Below are 20647 nucleotides of genomic sequence, written 5' to 3'. Positions count from 1 at the left end.
ACCAGAACTCTTGGGGGAGACAAGTATTTTGCTTGGGTCTATAGTACCAAGATAACATCCTGTAGGCTCCAGTGCTGGAAACACTGCCTAACTGGTTTAACCACCATTCATTCCCTCAAAGTATGTTGCAGCTTGGACTAGAGAGATGGGGACAGAAATGGAAAGAAGTCAGTATGCTATTGTGGTTTGGATGGAAACGATAAGAGAAGAACAAAGCAACTAGATGGAAGGAGTTTAAACCAGAATTCCACTTTGGAGATGTTAAATCTGAGATGCCTAATAGATATCGAAGTAGAAGGAAAACCCAGAAATGTTACACAGGTAGTCATTTAAAATAATGGATATAGTTAAGCTAACTAAGGAAGTGTTAGATAAAAACAGCAAGTAGAGAATCAGGACCTGAGACAATCTTAACATTTAAAGGTTAGATTGAGGATGAAGACTGAGCAAGAAAAGACAAAGAGCAGTCCAGTAGGGTAAGGAAAACAAGAGAATTCATCATTATTTTTACTTCAAGAAATAATGTTCACTTGCTAAGTCATGTCTGACTCTTTGCAACCCCATGGACTGCAACACACCAGGCTCCCCTGTCCTTCACTGTCTCCAGAGTTTGCTCAAACTCATGTTCATAGAGTCAGTGATGCTATCTAACAATCTCATCCTCTACCACCCCTTTCTCTTTTGCTTTCAGTCTTTCCCAGCATCAGGGTCTTTTCCAATGAGTCTGCTCTTCGCATCAGATGGCTAAAGTATTGCAGCTTTAGCATCAGTGCTTCCAATGAATATTCAAGGTTGATTTCCTTTCGGATTGACTGGTTTGATCGCCTTACTGTCCAAGGAAATCTCAAGAGTCTTCTCCAACACCACAATTCAAAAGCAGAAATTCTTTGGGCCAAGCCTTCTTTATGGTCCAACTCATACCTGTACATGCCTACTGGAAAAACCATAGCTCTGTCTATCCAGACCTTTGTCGGCCAGGTGATATTTCTGCTTTTTAATATTCTAAGTTTGTCATAGCTTTTCTTCCAAGGAGCAAGCGTCTTCTAATTTCATGGCTGCAATCACCATCCGCAGTGATTTTGGAGACTGAGAAAGTAAAATCTGCCACTGTTGCCACTTTATCACCATTTATTTGCTATGAAGTGATGGGACCGGATGTCATGACCTTAGTTTGTTGAACATTGAGTTTTAAAGCCAGTTTTTTCACTCTTCTCTTTCAACTTCATCAAGAGGCTTTTTAGTTCCTCTTTGCTTGCTGCCATTAGGGTGGTAGTATCTGCATATCTGAGGAGGTTTTCTGTCCCAGTAACCTTGATTCCAGCTCATGATTCATCCAGCCTGGCATTTCACATGATGAACTGTGCATATAAGTTAAATAAGTGTGATGACATACTGCCTTGATGTACTCCTTTCCCAACTTTGAACCAGTCTGTTGTTCCATGTCTGATTCTGATTTGCTTCTTGACCTGCATACAGGTTTCTTAGGAGACAGGTAAAGTGGTCTGGTATTCCCATCTCTTGAAGAATTTTCCAGTTTGTTGTGATCCACACAGTCAAAAGCTTTAGCATAGCCAATGAAGCTGAAGTAGATGTTTTTTTCTGGAATTCTCTTGCTTTTTCTATGATCCAACAGATGTTGGCAATTTGATCTCTGGTTCCTCTCCCTTTTGTAAATCCAGCTTGTACATCTGGAAGTTCTTGGTTCACGTACTGCTGAAGCCTAGCTTGAAGAATTTTGAGCATTAATTTGCTAGTGTGTGAAATGAGTACAATTCTACAGTAATTTGAACTTTCTTTGCCATTGCCTTTCTTTGGGATTGGAATGAAAACTGACCTTTTCCAGTCCTGTGGCCACTGCTGAGTTTTCCAAATAACAGTATCATCTTTTAGGATTTGAAATAGCTCAGCTGGAATTCCATCATCTCCACTAGCTATGTTTTTAGTGCTTTTTTTTTAAGGCCCACTTGACTTCATGCTCCAGGATATCTGGCTCTAGGTGAGTGACCACACTATCATCTGGGTCACTAAGATCTGTTGTTTTTTTTTTTTTTGTACAGTTCTTGTGTATTCTTGCCACCTCTTCTTAATCTCTTCTGCTTTTGTTAGGTCCTTGCCATTTCTGTCCTTTATTGTATCTTTGTATGAAATATTCGCTTGGTATCTCTAGTTTTCTTGAAGTGGTCTCTAGTCTTTCCCAGTCTATTATTTTCCTCTGTTTTCTTGCATTGTTCACTTAAGAAGGCTTTATCTCTCCATGCTATTCTCTGGAACTCTGCATTCAGTTGAGTATATGTTTCCCTTTTTTGTTTGCCTTTCACTTCTCTTTTCTCAGCTATTTGTAATGAAGGAAGATAATCAGACACAATTATGTACCACATGGTAACTTGATTCAACAATAAAGGAATAAAGACTGATAGATGATGAATGTGAGGGAGAATACAAAACTGAAATGGGCAGGATCATCTGGCCCCCACCTTCCAGTGCTGCTCCGCTCTTCATCCCACCTTGTTCCCCACCTCATTGGCCCAGCCATTCTTGGCGTTCCTTATGAGTGATGGCATCTCATCACGGTAGACCACAGAGATAATAAACTTCAAGACTATCATGTGCAGGGAAGTGCTGGAACACAAGACAATAGCTGTCTTAAACCGTTAAGGAAACAGTGAAAAGACCTTACCAATCAGTATGCTTCCGTAGTTTACTTGGGAAAGAATCTGCTTGCAGTCCAGGAGACCTGGGTTTGATCCCTGGGTCTGGAAGATCCCCTAGAGAAGGAAATGGCAACCCACTCCTATATTCTTGCCTGGAGAATCCCATGGACAGAGGGACCTGGCAGGCTACAGTCCTTGGGGTTGCAAGAGTCAGACACAACTTGGTGACTACACCACCACCACCAATAATCAGTAATGAGAAGTCTGAAAATGATCTGAAGGACTTCGAGTCACCCAAATGTAGAAAGATTGTGGGTAAAGTACTTAAGATATTGATTCAAAAATTCACTGTTAAAGCTATAAATGGATCAAGGTATGTTTTGAGTTGTCCTTGTAGCCTGGAAAAAGTAAATTGAAGCCAGGAACAAAAGCTGCCTTGGATATGAATACACATTTGCCAAGATTCACTGTTTTATAGCATGTTTCATAAGGACACAGGTAATACTTCTTTTTTTCTGAGACTGGGCTGTTATCAGAACAGATTATCAAGTTGACAGAGGTGAAAGAACTACCTCCTACAAACCTAGAATTATTCCAGTGTAATGGTAGTATGGCTAAAAGGCTGTTGTACGAACAGCCAGTTACAGGGAAAACACTAATAGCAAGAGCCGTTAGCCAGCTGGACTACAATTTCCTAAATATATCTAGCTCTGCTATAGACAAGTACATGGTGAAAGTGCTCATTTGATCAGAGGACTGTTTCAGTATGCCAGAGATTATCAGCCATGCATCACTTTTATGAAGAAAACAGATGTCATTGTGAGTATTAGCTTTCTGAAAGTACTTCACCTGATTGATAGGTTCAGAGGACTTTAATGGAGTTACTCAAATGGATGGGTATGATACTCTGCATAGAGTTAAAATGATCATGGCTACAGACAAGCACAGTGAGTCCTGTTTTGCTGTCTCCAGGTAAATTAAATATATATATTTATAAGCAATATTAGATATACTGAAAATCTATGAAGGTACCATGATAAAATAGGTTATTTAGAAGTACTCGTGAAGCTTTCAGAGAGCTTTAACAGAGCGGACCTGAGAAATGTTTGCACTGATGCAGGTATGTTTACAATTCGTGCTGATATGAGTTTGTAGTGTAGAAAGACTTTATGAAAACAATCAGAAGTGGCTAATTTTAAGAAGCTGAGCTTAAATTGGACTACATGGTTTTGACAGCTACATGACACTGCTTTAACATAAAAATCAGTTGAAAATGTATGGAATAGCAATAATCTCATTAAAATTGTATGAATTAAAAAAACTTGAAAATAAAATAATAAAAATATAGCTTATAACAGAAGTTAAAGTAATAAAAATGTATAGTTTATAACATATAGAAATTAAATAAACACAAATAGAAAAGACAGGAGGGGTAAATAGAAGTATTGTGTTGACAAGGCCTTAAACTGCATGTGAAGTGATAAAATATTTGAAGGAATCTGTAATAAAGATGTATATTGTATCAAATTTTAAGAAATAGCAAAGTAACTAACAAGATAAAATGAAATTTTAAAAGGTTTCAACCCAACAGAATGCAAGGAGAAAAAACAGAAATCACGTAGGATAATAGCAGAAGTGTAGATTTAAATCCAAACCATATAGATAATTAAATCCATACCATATTGATAATTACATTAATCAATGATCTAAACTTCCAAATAAAAGGCATATATTGTCAAACTCAATGAAAAAGCAAGAACCAACTACACGCTGTTTACAAGGAACCAATTTAAATATAAAGATGAAAAGAGGTTAAGAATAAAAAGGTAAAAAATAATATATGATGGAAACACTAATCATAAGAAAGCTGAAGTTGCTATATTAGTATCAGGAATATTACCAGTGATAAAGGGAGACACAATAGTGGAACTATTAATTCAGTAGATGATAGATACAACATGCACATAGTAATTTTTAAATGCATGGAGCATAAATAAATGAGCTAAAAGAACAAATAGACAAGTGTAAAATTATAGATATTTCAGTACTTTTCTCTAATTGACAGAAAAAACAGCAAGATCAGTAAAGATACAGAACTCTGAGAGCAACACAATCAACCAACTTCAACTAGCTGACATTTATAAACTACTCCACAAACAGCAGCATATACATATAGCAAAATATACATTCTTACCAAGTGTGCAGAAATGGGGCAATTATTAACCAACACAGATGCAAACAAAACAAAGTAGGGGCCAAATAAATGAACTCCAGACAAAACATATGGATAATTTCTGCTCATGATCATGACATCAGGAACATTGAACAAGATGCTAGAACTAAAATCTTGATCCAGCTCTACCCCTAACTAGCAAGTAACTTAACATGAAGGAGCCTCAAGAGGCTGCATAATATTAAGGTACCTCAGCTTTCATTCATTTTTTTCCTACTTCAGGATTGCCCTAAGGAGTCCGTAAGGAAAAAATGAGTGTTCTATCTAAATTAACAAAATCATTGTTAATACAATTACAGATATTAAGAGACAGGCACTAAGCTAAGAAGCTAATTAAATATACCCTAGCATAAAAATTATTAAAGTATGTAGGTAAGTATATAGCTAGGCAGATAACATACTTGGTAAATCTCATAATTTTCTAATTGACACTTTGGATATATATATATATATATATATATATATATATATATATATATATATATATTAGGAAGCTAGTAAAACTCCATTTTTATTCTTAAACTACAAGTACAGACCCATACTTCTTCAAACTAGTTCAAGTGTATCACTGTATTTTGGCTTACAAGGCAACTCTCAATGGAGGAGTTTCATCAAACACCCAGCCAACTTACTCTATCACTCAGCCGTGATATGATATAATCTATCATTTTGTATCAAAACAAGTGACTATACTTAAAAAAATTAAAGTGAATGCTGTACCCTGGAACTGGTTAAAAAAAATTGTATCTATTAATGCACTGTAAGTGAATATAACAGATACACGTGGAAAAGAGCTTTGGTTCTAAAAAATAACAGAGCCAAATAGGAATTTAAACTTTTAATTGAAAAGAACATTATAGTGCATATTTGGGAAAGAAACTAGAAAAACATTTCAAATGATACCCCCTAATTAATGGCAGAAAATAGGAATTTCACTTTGGGTTCTTTGTATAAGCTTTGCTCTAATTTGTGGCATTAAAAGATTTTCTCATATGGACATAAAGTGGAAAAACATAACCAAAAACTTACCTATACTGAGTTAAGACATGCAAGTAGATAAATAGAATTTCTACAACATTCATACTGTGAATGTTAACAGTGATTGTCAACCTTTAACCTACTTCAGAATGACTCAGAAGGCCTGTAAAAATGCAGACCAAAGAGCCCCATACCCAGAGTTCTAATTCAGTAGGTCTGGGAGAGGACCTTAGAACTGCATTTCTAACACGTTCCCAGGTGATACCGACACTGCACTCTATTCTGACCAAGCCTGAATAAGACTTCACATTGTATCAGTACCTTCAAAGCAAAGACAGGGGATCTTGGAGAGAGATTACAACCTCAAGAAAGTCACTGAACTATGTCCTCAATAGAAACTGTGAAAAGACTTACCAGTTACTATACAAAGAATTAAAACAGTACCTACTAAAAATGTGTGAGAGCTACTAGGGGTAGTTGGTTAGCTATTTTAAGTCAGTAGGACAGATGTATTGGCATACTAGAGTGAGCCTAATAGTAATGGGCACCAGTCAGTATATCATACACATGGAATGCAGAACATTCCGTAATCCATTTAAATGCTACTTGTTTCAAAACCATAAATAAGAATAACTAGGTAATCCTTAGATGTCTGCATAGATCATGCCACCTCCAGTAATATCTTCAAATATAAAAATATAGAAAATAGAACACCAAAGAAAATACTAAGTCGTATGACCACCACAAAGTATTGCTGCTGCTGCTGCTGCTGCTAAGTTGTTTCAGTTGTGTCCGACTCTGTGCGACCCCATGGACAGCAGCCCACCAGGCTCCCCCATCCCTGGGATTTTCCAGGCAAGAACACGAGTGGGTTGCCAGTTCCTTCTCCAATGCATGAAAGTGAAAAGTGAAAGTGAAGTCGCTCAGTCGTATCTGACTGTTTGCGACCCCATGGACTGCAGCCCACCAGGCTCCTCCGTCCATGGGAGTTTCCAGGCAAGAGCACTAGAGTGGGGTGCCATCGCCTTCTCCGAAAGTATTGTTAAGTGCTTACAAATCCAGATGTTGGTCACAGCAGAGAAACTACAAGGACAATCACCAAAAAAATAATAAGTAAAATATATTAAGCTTTTTATTAAGTTAGTGTAAGTCTCATGATGGTTAGTATATCTCAGTCACAACTGCTGATGCTTCCTTAAGTTTTCATAATCAATATATGGAAGGCATGCAATAATAAGTTCTTCTTTTGTACATCCCTTCTGACAACATTTTTCTGAGTATCCTCTGCGTCTTCTTTGGGGATGATTCCCCCAAAACAAATTGCTTAAGGTTTTGATTTTGTTTGTATTTTCCTTCTGAAATTCTATAATCTCATGAATATATGGACCGATATCTCGTGATGAGGAAGAGTCCTCCTGTCTTGTCTTAAAAGGCACGTTGGCCTTTTTATACTGATACTCAGGCAGTGACTGCACCTTCATATCGTTTACTGCTTCTTCCTGAGAGGCAGAAGTAGGGACTGTTGGGAGACAAGAAATAAATCCTTTATTAAAACCTTCCTTTAGCTGAAAATTTAAGCATAATGCTGTAACACTAAAGCCAGCTAATTCTGAAACACAAGTTATCACATTTTAACTAGTAAAATGGTTATTCAAAAGCAATGTATATTTTAAACGAAAACAGTTGTAATGTTTTCCTATAAAAAGGCCTAGAAACCTTTGCACACTTTTATTCAGAAAACATTTTTTTGAGCTATAATTCATATGCCATAAAATTAAGCATTTTAAAGTATACAATTAGTATATTCACAAGGTTGCACAAACATCACCACTACCTAATTCCAGAACATTTCTATCATCCCCAAAAGAAACCTCCCCCCATTAGGAGTCACTCTCATTTTCCTCTTCTTTCAGCCCCTGGTACCTACTAATCTACTTTATATTGCTATAGATCTGCCTAAAACATAACCATATACGGTCATTTGTGTCTGTTTTTTTCACTGAGCATATTTTCGAGGTTCAATCATGTTGCAGCATGTCTGCCAGTACTTTATTCTTTTTATGGCTGAATAATTTTCCATTGTATGGATATATCACATTTTATTTATCTGTTTATCAGTTGATGAATAGGTGGGTTCTTTCTACTTTTTGACTATTAAGAATAACACTGCTCAGAACATCCACATACATGTTTTTGTGTGAACACATTTTCAATTCTCTTAGGTATATACCTAGGAGTAGAACTGCTGGATCATATGGTAAATTTGTTTACCTTTTTTTAGGAACTGCCAGTTTTCCACAGTGGCTACACCATTTTACAATCCCACCACTGATATACTAGGCTTCCAACTGCTATACATCTTGACCAACATTTTATATTTTCCATTTTTTGATGATAGCCATCCTAATGGATATGAAGTGGAATCCCATTATCGTTTTGATGTGTAATGACCTTGCAACTAATGATGTTGAGCATTTTTCATGTCCTTATTGTATATCTTCCTTGTAGAAATGTATATTCAAATTTTTGCCCATTTGTAATTGAGTTACTTGATTTTATGCATATTTTATAACTAAGTGGTTAGCAGAAGCCATTCTGTTGAAATATAAAGAAATGGAGAAGTGTGATATGCTCAGTGAATTGTTAATGTTACACTGTTCTTACTCAATATTACTTGTAAGAAATTAAAATAACACCAGAAAGTAATTAATCGAAGGCTTGTTGAATTTCCATCATTGCCCTTGCCCATCTATAGTTCCTTTTGAGGGATATATTGCCTCTAGCCACTGCTGTTGAGTTAGCCCTTAGGCAGTCATGTTCTGATCCATGTGACTCCATCCTATACCCACAGTTGAAAGACAGGAGGTTGGCAACTGACCCCAAAGAAACCATCTACCACAGTGGCCAGCAATCCATGCCCTGTGAAAAATAAGTTTGCTCAATAAGATTTCCTCTTGTTGAAATTGGGTTTCCCTGGTGGCTCAGATGGTAAAGTGTCTGCCTGCAATGCAGGAGACCTGAGTTGGGAAGATACCCTGTAGAAGGAAATGGCAACCCACTCCAGTACTCTTGCCTGGAAAATCCCATGGATGGAGGAGCATGGTGGGCTACAGTCGTGATCGCAAAGAGTCAGACACGACTGAGGGACTTCACTTGTTGAAATTAGAACTGAGAAGTAATGAGAACAAGATGAGTTAGAAACAAAACTGAAAGGATCCTATGAAGCTTATCATGAAAGCTAAAGTTATTAGAAAAGATTCAGAGAAAGATGATTTTTATGCATTGACATGATTCCTTAGGCTTTCCAGAGCCTTTCTAGGTCCATTTACAGATCCTCTTTCTATAATAACTATCCTCAGTTTATTTTCTTGAGGATATTTAAGAGAACTTCTGCCTCTTGAAGTTAAGAGTCCTATTAGAATATAACAACTTTGATTTAAAAAATGCTTACGATGAAATGTGGAATAGTAAACCTTTAGGATAAATATTAATCTCTTCTAAAGTAGCAAAAGAATAATGTCATCTAAGATGGATAAATACGTGATCAATAAAGTATGTCACAATGAACAGAGTACACTGAAGGGGAAAAGTGAATTAGGTTGTCTAGGCAGGGGCTTCCCTGGTATACAGGAGACCCACATTCCATCCCTGGGTCAGGAAGATCCCCTGGAGAAGGGAACAGCTACCCACTCCAATATTCTTGCCTAGAGAATTCCATAGACAGAGGAGCCTGGTGGGCTACACTCCACGGGTTCACAGTCGGACATAACTGAGTGACTTGCAGCTTTTTTTTTTTTTAGGCAGATTGAAAAAAGGGCTTCCTAGATGATACGTGCCCCATCTGTCACAAAAAGAGAAGAAAAGGCAGACAATAAGAAGGAACCTTTTTCATGAATGTCAAATTGAGAAAGGGACTTAAATGGAAACAAGCTGTATTCATGAGAAAATTAGAAAGATTAAAAATGAGTGTTCAAATCAATGAATTTGAAAAGGAGCAACAGAGATAACCCAAATAAGTAAGGAAAAAAATAAGTGAAATATAGAAACAAAATATAAAGGTTTAGAAAACCAAACATTGATTCTTTTAAAGGATTAATAAAACCGAACTTTAGCCAGACTAATCAAGAAAAAAAAAATGAAAATGAACAAAATACACTAGGGAAAAAAGGACTACATACAGATACAATGGAGGTTCATACAACTCAACATCAAAAAACAACAACAATAAAAACAACAACCCAATTAAAAAGAGTGCAGAAGAAATGAATTTTTTTTTCAGAAAGGAAATGCAGATGGTCAACATCACTAATCATCAAGGAAATGCAAATCAAAACCACTGTGAGATATCACCTCATGCTTATCAGAATGGAAGAAAAAATTTTGCTTGAAGAAAGTTAAGAGTCAGGTATACAGATAATTTTTTGAGCCATAAGACTGGATCAGATCACAAAGAGAGTAAGTATAAATAGACAAGGAGAAAGGAGCAGTGACCCCCACAAGAGACTGAGCCAGAACTGCCTGTGTGGGTTTGAAGGTCTCCTGCAGAGGCGTGGGTCAGCAATGGCCGGCCGCAGGGACGGGCACTGGCAGCAGCAGTCCTGGGAGGCACAGTGTATGACCTGGGTCCTCCTGGAGGAGGTCGCCATTAGCCCTATCATAGAGCCGCCAGGTGGGTGACCCACAAACTGGAGAACAACTATACCAAAGAAATTCTCACACTGACGCTAAGGTTCTAGGCCCCACATCAGACTTCCCAACCTGGGGATCTGGCAAAGGGAAAGAATCCTAGCACATCTGACTTTTAAGATCTGTGGGATTTGATTATAGAACTTCCACCAAACTGGGGAAACAGAGACTCTTGGAGGGCACAAAAAAAACTTTGTGTGTACCAGGACCCAGGAGAAAGGAGCAGTGACCCCACAAGAGACATGAGCAAGACTTGCCTCTGAATGTTTGGGAGTCTCTGGTGGAGACATGGGCCGACAGTGGCCTGCGGCAGGGCCCGGGGCCACTGGCAGCAGTAGTCCTGGGAGGCACAGCATGCTCATCCTCCTACTGCAGCAGGTCGCCATCAGTCCTACTATAGCGCCTGCAGACTCCAGGACTGGGAGCTTCAGGCCAAACTACAGGGAGGGAGCATAGCCCCACCAATCAGCAGAAAATTGGACTAAAGATTTACTGAGGATGGCCCCGCCCACCAGAGCAAGACCCAGTTATCCCCACAGCAGGCCTTCCCATCAGAAAGCTTGCACAAGCCTCTTAGACTCATCCATGAGAGGGCAGACAGATGAAACAAGAACTTCAGTCCCACAGCCACCAGAATGAAAACCACAATCACAGAAAACGAACCAAAATGATCAAATGGATCACAGCCTTGTCTAACTCAATGAAACTATGAGCCATGCTGTGCAGGGCCATCCAAGATGGACAGGTCAAGGTGGAGAGTTCTGATAAAATGTAGTCCACTGGAGAAGGGAATGGGAAACCAGTATTCTTGCACTGAGAACCCCATGAACAGTATGAAAAGGCAAAAAGATATGAAACTGAAGGATGAACCCCCCAAGTGTCCAATATGCTACTGGAGAAGAGGGGAGAAATAACTCCAGAAAGAATGAAAAGGCTGAGCCAAAATGGAAACAACACGCAGTTGTGGATGCGTATGGTGGTGAAAGTAAAGTCTGATACTTTAAAGAACAATATTGCATAGAAACCTGGGATGTTAGGTCCATGAATCAAGGTAAAGTGGACATGGTCAAACAGGAAATGGCAAGAGTGAACATCGACATTTTGGGAATCAGTGAGCTAAAATGGACTGGAATGGACAAATTTAATTCAGATAACTATTATATCTACTACTGTGGGCAAGAATCCCTTAGAAGAAATAGAGCCCTCATAGTGAACAAGAGTCTGAAATGCAGTACTTGGGTGCAATCTCAAGTTGGTTTCCAAGGCAAATCACTCAACATCCCAGTAATCCAAGTCTATGCCCCAACCAATTGCTGAAGAAGCTGAGGTCAACCAGTTCTATGAAAACCTACAAAACCTTCTAGAATTCACACTTAAAAAGATGTCCTTTCATCATAGGAGACTGGGATGCAAAAGTAGGAAGTCAAGAGATAGCTGGAGTAACAGGCAAGTTTGGCCTTGGGAATGCAAGGCCAAAACAGAGTTTTGCCAAGAGAATGCACTGGCCATTGCAAACATCCTCTTCCAACAACATAAAAGAGGACTGTACACATGGACATCACCAGATGGTCAGTACCGAAATTGGATTGATTATATTCTTTGAGGCTGAAGATGGAGAAGCACTACACAGTAAGCAAAAACAAGACCTAGAGCTGACTGTGGCTAAGATCATGAGCTGAACTGCAAAATTCAGACTTAAATTGAAGGAAGAAAAACCACTAGGCCATTCAGGTACAACCTAAATCAATCTCTTATGATTATATAGTAGAAGTGACAAATAGATTCAAGGGATTAGATCTGATAGACAGCATGCCTGAAGAATTATGGATGGAGGTTCAAAACACTGTACAGGCCAAAACCATCCCCAAGAAAAAGAAATGCAAGAAGGCAAAGTGGTTGTCTGAGAAGGCCTTACAAATAGCTGGGAAAAGATGAGAAGTGAAAGGTAAAGGAGAAAGGGAAAGATATACCCAACTGAATGCAGAGTTCCAAAGAATAGCAGGGAGAGATAAGAAAGCCTTCTTAGTGAACAATGCAAAGAAATAGAGGAAAACAGAAGAATGGGAAAGACTAGAGATCTCTTGAAGAAAATTAGAGATATCAAGGGAACATTTCAGGAAAAAGATGGGAATAAAAGACAGAAATGGTAAGGACCTAAGAGAAGCAGGCGAGATTAAGAGATGGCAAAAAAACAAAGAACTATAAAAAAGGTCTTACTAACCTGGATAACCATGATGGTGTGATCACTCACCTAGAGCCAGACATCCTGGAGTGTGAACTCAAGTGGGCCTCAGGAAGCATTACTATTAACAAAGTTAGTGGAGGTGATGGAATTCCAGCTGAGCTATTTCAAATCTAAAAGATGATGCCGTTAAAGTGCCTCACTCAATATGCCAGCAAATTTGGAAAACTCAGCAGTGGTTACAGGACTGAAAAGGTCAGTTTTCATTCCAATCCCAAAGAAAGGCAATGCCAAAGAATGCTCCAACTACCACACAATTGCACTCATCTCACACACTAGTAAAGTAATGCTCAAAATTCTCCAAGCCAGGCTTCAGCAATACGTGAAGTGAGAACTTCCAGATGTACAAGCTGGATTTACAAAAGTGAGACGAACCAGAGATCAAACTGCCAACATCCACTGGATCACAGAAAAAGCAAGAGAATTCCAGAATAACATCTACTTCTGCCTCACTGACTATACTAAAGCCTTTGACTGTGTAGATCACAACAAACTGTGGAAAATTCTTAAAGAGATAGGAATACCAGACCATCTTACCTGACTCCTGAAAATCCTATATGCAGGTCAAGAAACAACAGTTAGAACTGGACATGGAACAACATACTGGTCCAAAATTGAGAATGGAGTATGTCAAGGCTATATACTGTCACCTTTCTTATTTAACTTGTATGTGGAGTACATCATGTGAAATGCCAGGCTGGATGAATCACAAGCTGGAATCAAGATTGCTGGGAGAAATATCAATAACCTCAGATATGCAGATCATACCACCCTAGTGACAGAAAGCAAAGAGGAACTAAAGAGTCTTTTGATGCAGGTGAAAGAGGAGAATGAAAACGTTGGCTAAAACAGTGTAGTAATAACACAAAGCCAAACAAAAAGACCAGTTAAATAAGAATCTCAGAAAAACTTAATAGACAATAAAAGTGGCTCTACAATCAGTGGAAAAGAATGACTGTTCAGTAGATGGTATTCAGAAAAATACTTCCTCGTGTACAGAAAAGTAAGACTGAGAAAATTAAGATAGTATTTCTAGCCAGAACAGAACTAAAAATGGGCCCCAGAAGAATTAAGGACCTAACAAGAAAAGTAAAACTATAAAACAAATAGAGAAACAAAAAAAGGACCTCCAAAACATTCAAAAGGATGAACAATAAAGTGAAATACTTCTTGTCTAATGGCATAAAAATTAAGACTTTCTATCTAAAAACATCAGTAGATAGATGACAGGAGGACATATTTGCAATATTTAAAACATAACTATTACTGTATCTAGATTTTGAATAAGTCTTACAAATTAACTGGAAGATGACAGCTTTGACAAAAATGGGCAAAATATAGAAATAAAATTTCTGAAAAATAGGAAGTTTTCAAAAAAAAAAGGAACCCAAAAGGCTAATATGCATATAATGAGGTACTCAAATCCAGAACAAGTTAAGACAAAAATGAGATTTTATTTCATGTCTATCACACTGAAAAATGTTAAAAAATGTATAATTTTAATTCTTGGCATGGATATAAGAACATAGGAATTCTCATGTACTAGTAAAAAACAAGAATAGATGGATGAAGACCAGGAATAAGGGACTACAGCCCATTAACTGGAATAGGGGTATGGATTATGAAATACTGGTAATGAAACTTCAATAATTTTACCTAGCACTAAGAGTTAGGCAGCACCATACTCAGAATTTAGAAATCTGACATTAGTTTCACGCTGCCACACTCTGAAATAGGTTGTGGCAACATGGTCCATATATTTGGGATTCATTAACAAGAAGTGCACAATCTCAAATTCAATTTATGTCTGAGTAGCTCTGAAGAAGACATTTTTGAATATCAGTGTACCAAACTGTTATTTCCTGTGTCAGACCCAAAGAAATTAACAGAAGATTAAAATTATTGATAACTGATTTGACCTAACACAGAAATATATTCTGCTTATATAAGCTAAATAAAAATTAATCAACTTTTCAGCAACATTTGCATGCAAAAGAAATGACATAATTGTATATTCTATGTTGGAATTCTCTTTTGGAAATACATGCCTCTCTTCAACTTCTATTAATAAATTAGTCACTGGAAATTAATAGATTACATTCTATCTTTCCTTACAGATTAAGAATTCTTTAAAATCTAATACAAATTCATATTGATAACCTAAATTCATTTTCTTCTTCCATATATTTTTAAAAAACCATGGTTTCATTGCCACATATTTCCACTTTTACAAACTGTCCTTTATAAGGTTCCCATAGTAATATGTTTAATGTGTATGACAATCCTGAAATATGATCAGATATATTTCCATTTCATATAAATCTTGTTTCACTGCAGATCCCTCCTCATTGAATTAATGACATTTACTCCTTTGGGGTATTGTGAATAACACCTGAAATAAAGGAGTGATTAACCAGCTACAAGTTTTAAAGTTGATTTAAAAATATTTTATTTATTTGGCTGTGCCAGGTCTTAGTTGTGGCATGTGAGGTCTAGTCCCCTGACCAGGGTTTGAACCCAGGCCCCCTGCAGTGGGAGCATGGAGTCTTAGCCACTGGGTCACCAGGGATTTATTGTTGCTTGGTCAAGAAAAAGGATTCCAAACTCATTCTCAATCATAAACTTGAGCTTGGATGTCTGAAGGTAAAATTTTGAATTAAAATTACATATACCTATGGTATAGGTAATGAGAGTGCAGCATTTGATGTGAGAGGAACGCCCACCAGGCATGAAGTAAAACGGGGAAGTCCACCTTGCACTTGTGAGAGAAAAGAATAATGAAGAAATAGAAAACTGAACTAGTCCCTTGTTACCTAAAAAGCATTATCCAACTAACAGGATCGGCATTACCCGGGAGCTTGTAAAAAGTAAACTCAGTCTCCACCCCAGACCTACTGAATCAGAATCTGTATATTAACAGCATTCCTGAGGTGATTCATATACACATTAAAGTGTGAATATCAGCTAAACTGAAGTACAACTGAGAGTTTGGTGAGAGATAATTCCTTCATTACAAGAACAGGATAAAATGAATTTCTATGTAGGTGGTTTTGATGATAGAAAATGATCAAGATTCAGTCTGATGCTTTCTATTGTTTCTGTCTTAACATGATACTCTACATAGAAATCCTAAAGACTCCACACAAAAACTACTAGAACTGATAAATTCAGCAAGGTAGCAGGTTACAATATTAATATACAGAAATCTGTTGCATTTCTTTACACTAATGAACTATCAGAAAGTTAAAAAAAAATTCCTTTTAAAATCACATTTTAAAAATACCTAGGAATAAACCTAACCAAGGAGGTGAAAGACCTATAACCTCAGAATTATAAAACATTAATAAAGGAAACTGAAGATGATTCAAAGCAATAAGAAGATAGCCTGTGCTCTTGGGTTTGAAGAAATCTACAGATTTAATGCAATTCCTACCAAATGACCCATGACATTTTTCACAGAACTGGACAAATAGTCCTCAAATTTATATGGAATCACAAAAGACCCAGAATAGACAAAGCAATCCTAAAGAAAAAGAACAAAGCTGAAGGCATAACCCTTCCAGACATCAGACAATACTACAAAGCTATAGCTATCAAAAAAGTGTGGTATTGACACAAAAAACAGACTTATGGATCAACAGAACAGAATAGAGAGACCAGAAATAAACCCAACACCAATGGTCAATTGATCTTCAACAGGGGAGACAAGAATACACAGCAGAGAAAAGACAGTCTCTTCAGGAAGTGGTGTGGGCAGACTGGATAGCCCCATGTAAATCAATGAAGGTACAATACTCCCTTACACTATACACAAAAATAAACTAAAAATGGCTTAAAGACTTAAAATATAAGACATAACACCATAAAACTAGTACAGAGAATAGGCAAAATATTCTGACATAAATCATACCAATGGTTTCTTAGGTTAGTCTCCCAAAGCAACAGAAATAACACCAAAAATAAGCAAAGGAGCTCTAATTGAACTTATAAGCTTTTGCAGAGCAAAGGAAACCATACACAAAATGAAAAGACAACCTACAGAATGGGAGAAAATATTTTCAAATAATGCAACCAACAAGGACTTAATTTCCAAATTACACAAACAGCTCATATAGCTCAATTTAAAAATTAATCAAAAATTAGACAGAACTAAATATTTCTCCAAAGATACACAGATGGCCAATGGGCATATGAAAATGTGCTCAACATCACTAATAGAGAAATGAAAATCAAAACTACAATGAGCTATTGCCTCACAGAATGTCAATCATCAAAAAGTCTACAAATAATAAATGCTGGAGAGGGTGTGAAGAAAAGGGAATCTTCTTATGCTGTTGGTAGGAATGTAAGTTGGTGCAACCAATATGAAGAACAGTATAGAGGGTCCTTAAAAAATTAAAAATAGAATTACCATATGTTCCAACAATCCAACTCCTGGGTATATATCTGGAAAAACAATCTAATTTGAAAATATACATGCACTCCAATGTTCACAGCAGCATTATTTACATGCAAGCAACTTAAGCATCCATTGAGAGACAAATGGGTAAAGAAGATGTGGTATATATATATATATATGCAATGGAATATTACTCATCCATAAAAAAGAATGAAATGATGTCATTTGCAGCAACATGAATGGACTCAGAGTCACTTTGCTGTACATCTGAAACTAACGCAATGTTGTAAATCAACTTATACTTCAAAAAAAAAAGTTTTTATTCCCTTAGCATCAATATGGAGAAGGAAATGGCAACCCTTTCCAGTATTCTTGCCTGGAGAATCCCAGGGACGAAGGAGCCTGGTGGGCTGTCGTCTATGGGGTCGCACAGAGTCGGACACGACTGACTTAGCAGTAGCATCAATAATTTATAGGTTTTATTCATTCATTAAAAAAGAATCAGAATATAGCTAATATTTTATAACTTTAAATGTAATATAATCTATAGAAATTTTGAATTACCAGCTGTACAACAGAGACTAATATTCTAAACCAACTATACTTCAAAACAATAAAAAAGAGTAAGTGCTCATAAAGTGCTAGGCAATGTTTTAGTTTGTTTTACTCATCTATATTAGGGTCTCTCTTTTGACGTGATAGTCTACTCCTTCCTTTAATTTCAGAATCTTGACTTTCACAAAATTTGCCCAAATCAGAATAACTGAATTATTGTAAAAGGCAGTGACTTAAACTATACTCTCTAGACAACTGTTTACAAATAAAGTGCTGCTGCTACTGCTAAGTTGTGTCAGTTGTGTCTGACTCTGTGCGACCCCATAGAGGGCAGCCCACCAGGCTCCCCTGGCCCTGGGATTCTCCAGGCAAGAACACTGGAGTGGGTTGCCATTTCCTTCTCCAATGCATGAAAGTGAAAAGTGAAAGTGAAGTCGCTCAGTCGTATCCAACTCTTAGCGACCTCATGGACTGCAGCCTACCAGGCTCCTCCGTCCATAGGATTTTCCAGGCAAGAGTACTGGAGTAGGGTGCCATTGCCTTCTCCACAAATAAAGTGCACTTTGTTTTAAAACAGCAAACCTATTGGGACTAAAATGCATTAGCCACAAAAATGTAAAAACAGAAGAATGGATCTAAAACAAAAAATGTTCTTCCTAAAGACTGCTTGAAAGCATTTTGTATAAATTCAATATACATTAAGCATATACTCTATGCTTGGCCCTCTGCTGGGCATTTCACATAAAACATACATTCCTGTGTGTGTGTGTGTGTGTGCCAAGCAGCTTCAGTCCTATCTGACTCTTTGCAACCCCGTGGACTGTAGCCCACTAGGTTCCTCTGTCCATGGAATTCTCCAGGCAAGAATATTGGAGTGGGTTGCCATGCCCTTCTCCAGGGGATATTCCCCACTCAGGGACTGAACCTGCAGCTCCTGCACCGCGGGAGATTCTTTACTGTCTGAGCCACAAGTTCCCGGGGAAGATGATACCTCTATTAGCTTTAAAGGACAAAATAGAGTTTGCCAGGTGACAAGGGCACTGCGAGAAGGGAAAGTTGGAAAACTCCAGTAGTCTTATACAGGTTTGTAGACTTTACATGTGTGCATTTCTTTCCTCGAAGTTAAATTTAAAAAAAAAAAAAAAAGCTTCACAGAGATTGTGTATGTATATTAGGCACAAATTCCACTTCCTGAAGTTCAAACGCTGGCAGAGCGAATTCGAGAATAAGAAATGTACAAAGATGAACAAACAAGCCTTTGGTTTAGATTTTCACCTGGGTTTGTCGCTCTCCTCCAGACCGGAAAAGTGGTTTGGGAGCTTTCTGACCGGTCAGGAATGAAGCTTTCAACCTTTTCTGAGGCCTGGGAAAGCAGCTGTGTGAAAGGCTTTTCCTTCTCAACGTGGCTCCAGCTAACATCGCCACAGAGTTTTACGATCTCATGCAGTAGATGCCGGCCGCACAATTTCCTGGCTCTGCTAATGTCGTTCAGCTCACGGGAGACTCGAACCAGCAGGAGCCCGAGACACAGATAGAGGAACCGCGGCATCCCTGAGCCCCTAAACCAGATATGCCGCGCGCTCTAACTGCCCGTCCCGCACGACTGCTCACGTGCACATGGAGACCTTCTGATCTTCGTGTGCGGTCCTCGCGAGAACTTCAAGGCGAGGTGCGCACCTTCTGATCTTCGTTTCCAGACCTCGCGAGAACTTCGAGTCAAGATGAGGGCAGCTGTGGAGGCGCTGCCTAAGCTTCCCGAATTTCGCAGGGCCCTCAGGCCGCCCCAGGTGGCAAGCTGTTGGTCCTGAAAATGATTCGTTTTTCTCTCCACCCTCACTAGGAAGACTTATCAAATGAAATATGGGGCCGTAGCTAACGGATAAAGCCTCCCTCTAGTGCAATGCATTTCCCGCCTCTTTTGCCTGCTTGCTAATGGAACGTCGCCTTCTTCAAGAAACCTTTCCTTTTCTTCATGGTGTTTATCTCGGTAGGTTTGCTCACATTTATTTGTGCAGTTGTTTGATAACTTCTTCCCCTAGTTTGCAGGTTTCATGAAGGCAGTGGTTGTGACATTGCTTCTAATTGTACCGCAGGGTCTGACGAATTGTTGGCTGTCAAATATATTAAAACTTGTGTGCACGTTTTAAAGGCAGATGCAAAGCTTCCTGAGGAAATTCCTACCACTTCTACGGGGAGAAATGGGCCTTAGTCTCAATCTTCAGAACAGAGTATTTGAGATAATCGGTTCTTTTGGCCATGGATTGTAAAGGATTATCCATTGCAAAATTATAGTGTCAACATTAATAATAGCCAGTTATTTTACCAGCAAAGGTGAATAGGAATAGCTAGAGGAATGCAATTCAGGATATGTGCACTATCATGGACCATATGCAAATTCAGAGAACTAGGAAGAGGAACTTGCTTTTGCAGGGAAAAGGGGGAAGGTGGGAGCGGGTGTGATAACTAAAGGATCCACTGGGGAAGCTGGGAGTCCAAAATGTGGCGTCTTCTAATTGGCTGTGTTGCTTAATCTCTGATTGGCTGAGATCTGTGGACCGGAGAGAAGTTTTCTTCCTGTTGTGTTTTAAATAGCGCCCTGTCCTCTTGGAGATGTAGGCAATTGTCTTTTCCTGTTGGGATAAATTGATGATGCATGACAGGTCATGAGCGTGCTCCCTTTAGGTCTCAGTTCAGTTCATTTCAGTCACTCAGTCGTGTCCGACTGCGACCCCTTGGACCGCAGCACTCCAGGCTTCCCTGTCCATTACCAAGTCAAATCTGTCCGGCTACAATTTTAGTCGAGAGTGTGACAGAAATTTGTAGAGGATTTGTCTTCTAAGAAAAATAGTATTCTGCTACATCAAGAGGGAAGGAGCAGGAAAGTACAGCGCAATCCCTACAGG

At 38.3% G+C, this 20647-nt stretch overlaps 1 protein-coding gene and 1 pseudogene across 1 annotated transcript; one reads left to right on the top strand and one right to left on the bottom strand.

The window, feature by feature from the left end:
* Nucleotides 1–435: 435 nt before the first annotated feature.
* On the top strand, nucleotides 436–3844 carry LOC138080710 (26S proteasome regulatory subunit 10B pseudogene; annotated as a pseudogene).
* Nucleotides 3845–7037: 3193 nt separating this feature from the next.
* Nucleotides 7038–19293, bottom strand: INSL6 (insulin like 6). Its single transcript, XM_068974702.1, has 2 exons — nucleotides 19020–19293; nucleotides 7038–7381 (listed from the first exon to the last, which is right to left on the bottom strand). The coding sequence occupies exons 1-2, from the start codon at nucleotides 19291–19293 to the stop codon at nucleotides 7038–7040; spliced, it is 618 nt and encodes a 205-aa protein (XP_068830803.1).
* Nucleotides 19294–20647: the final 1354 nt, after the last annotated feature.

The sequence above is a fragment of the Capricornis sumatraensis genome, chromosome 6 (genome assembly GCF_032405125.1).
Source record: "Capricornis sumatraensis isolate serow.1 chromosome 6, serow.2, whole genome shotgun sequence".
Taxonomy (NCBI): domain Eukaryota; kingdom Metazoa; phylum Chordata; class Mammalia; order Artiodactyla; family Bovidae; genus Capricornis; species Capricornis sumatraensis.
The sequence above is the reverse complement of the archived record's forward strand: the minus strand, read 5'-3'. Positions and strand labels throughout refer to the sequence as shown.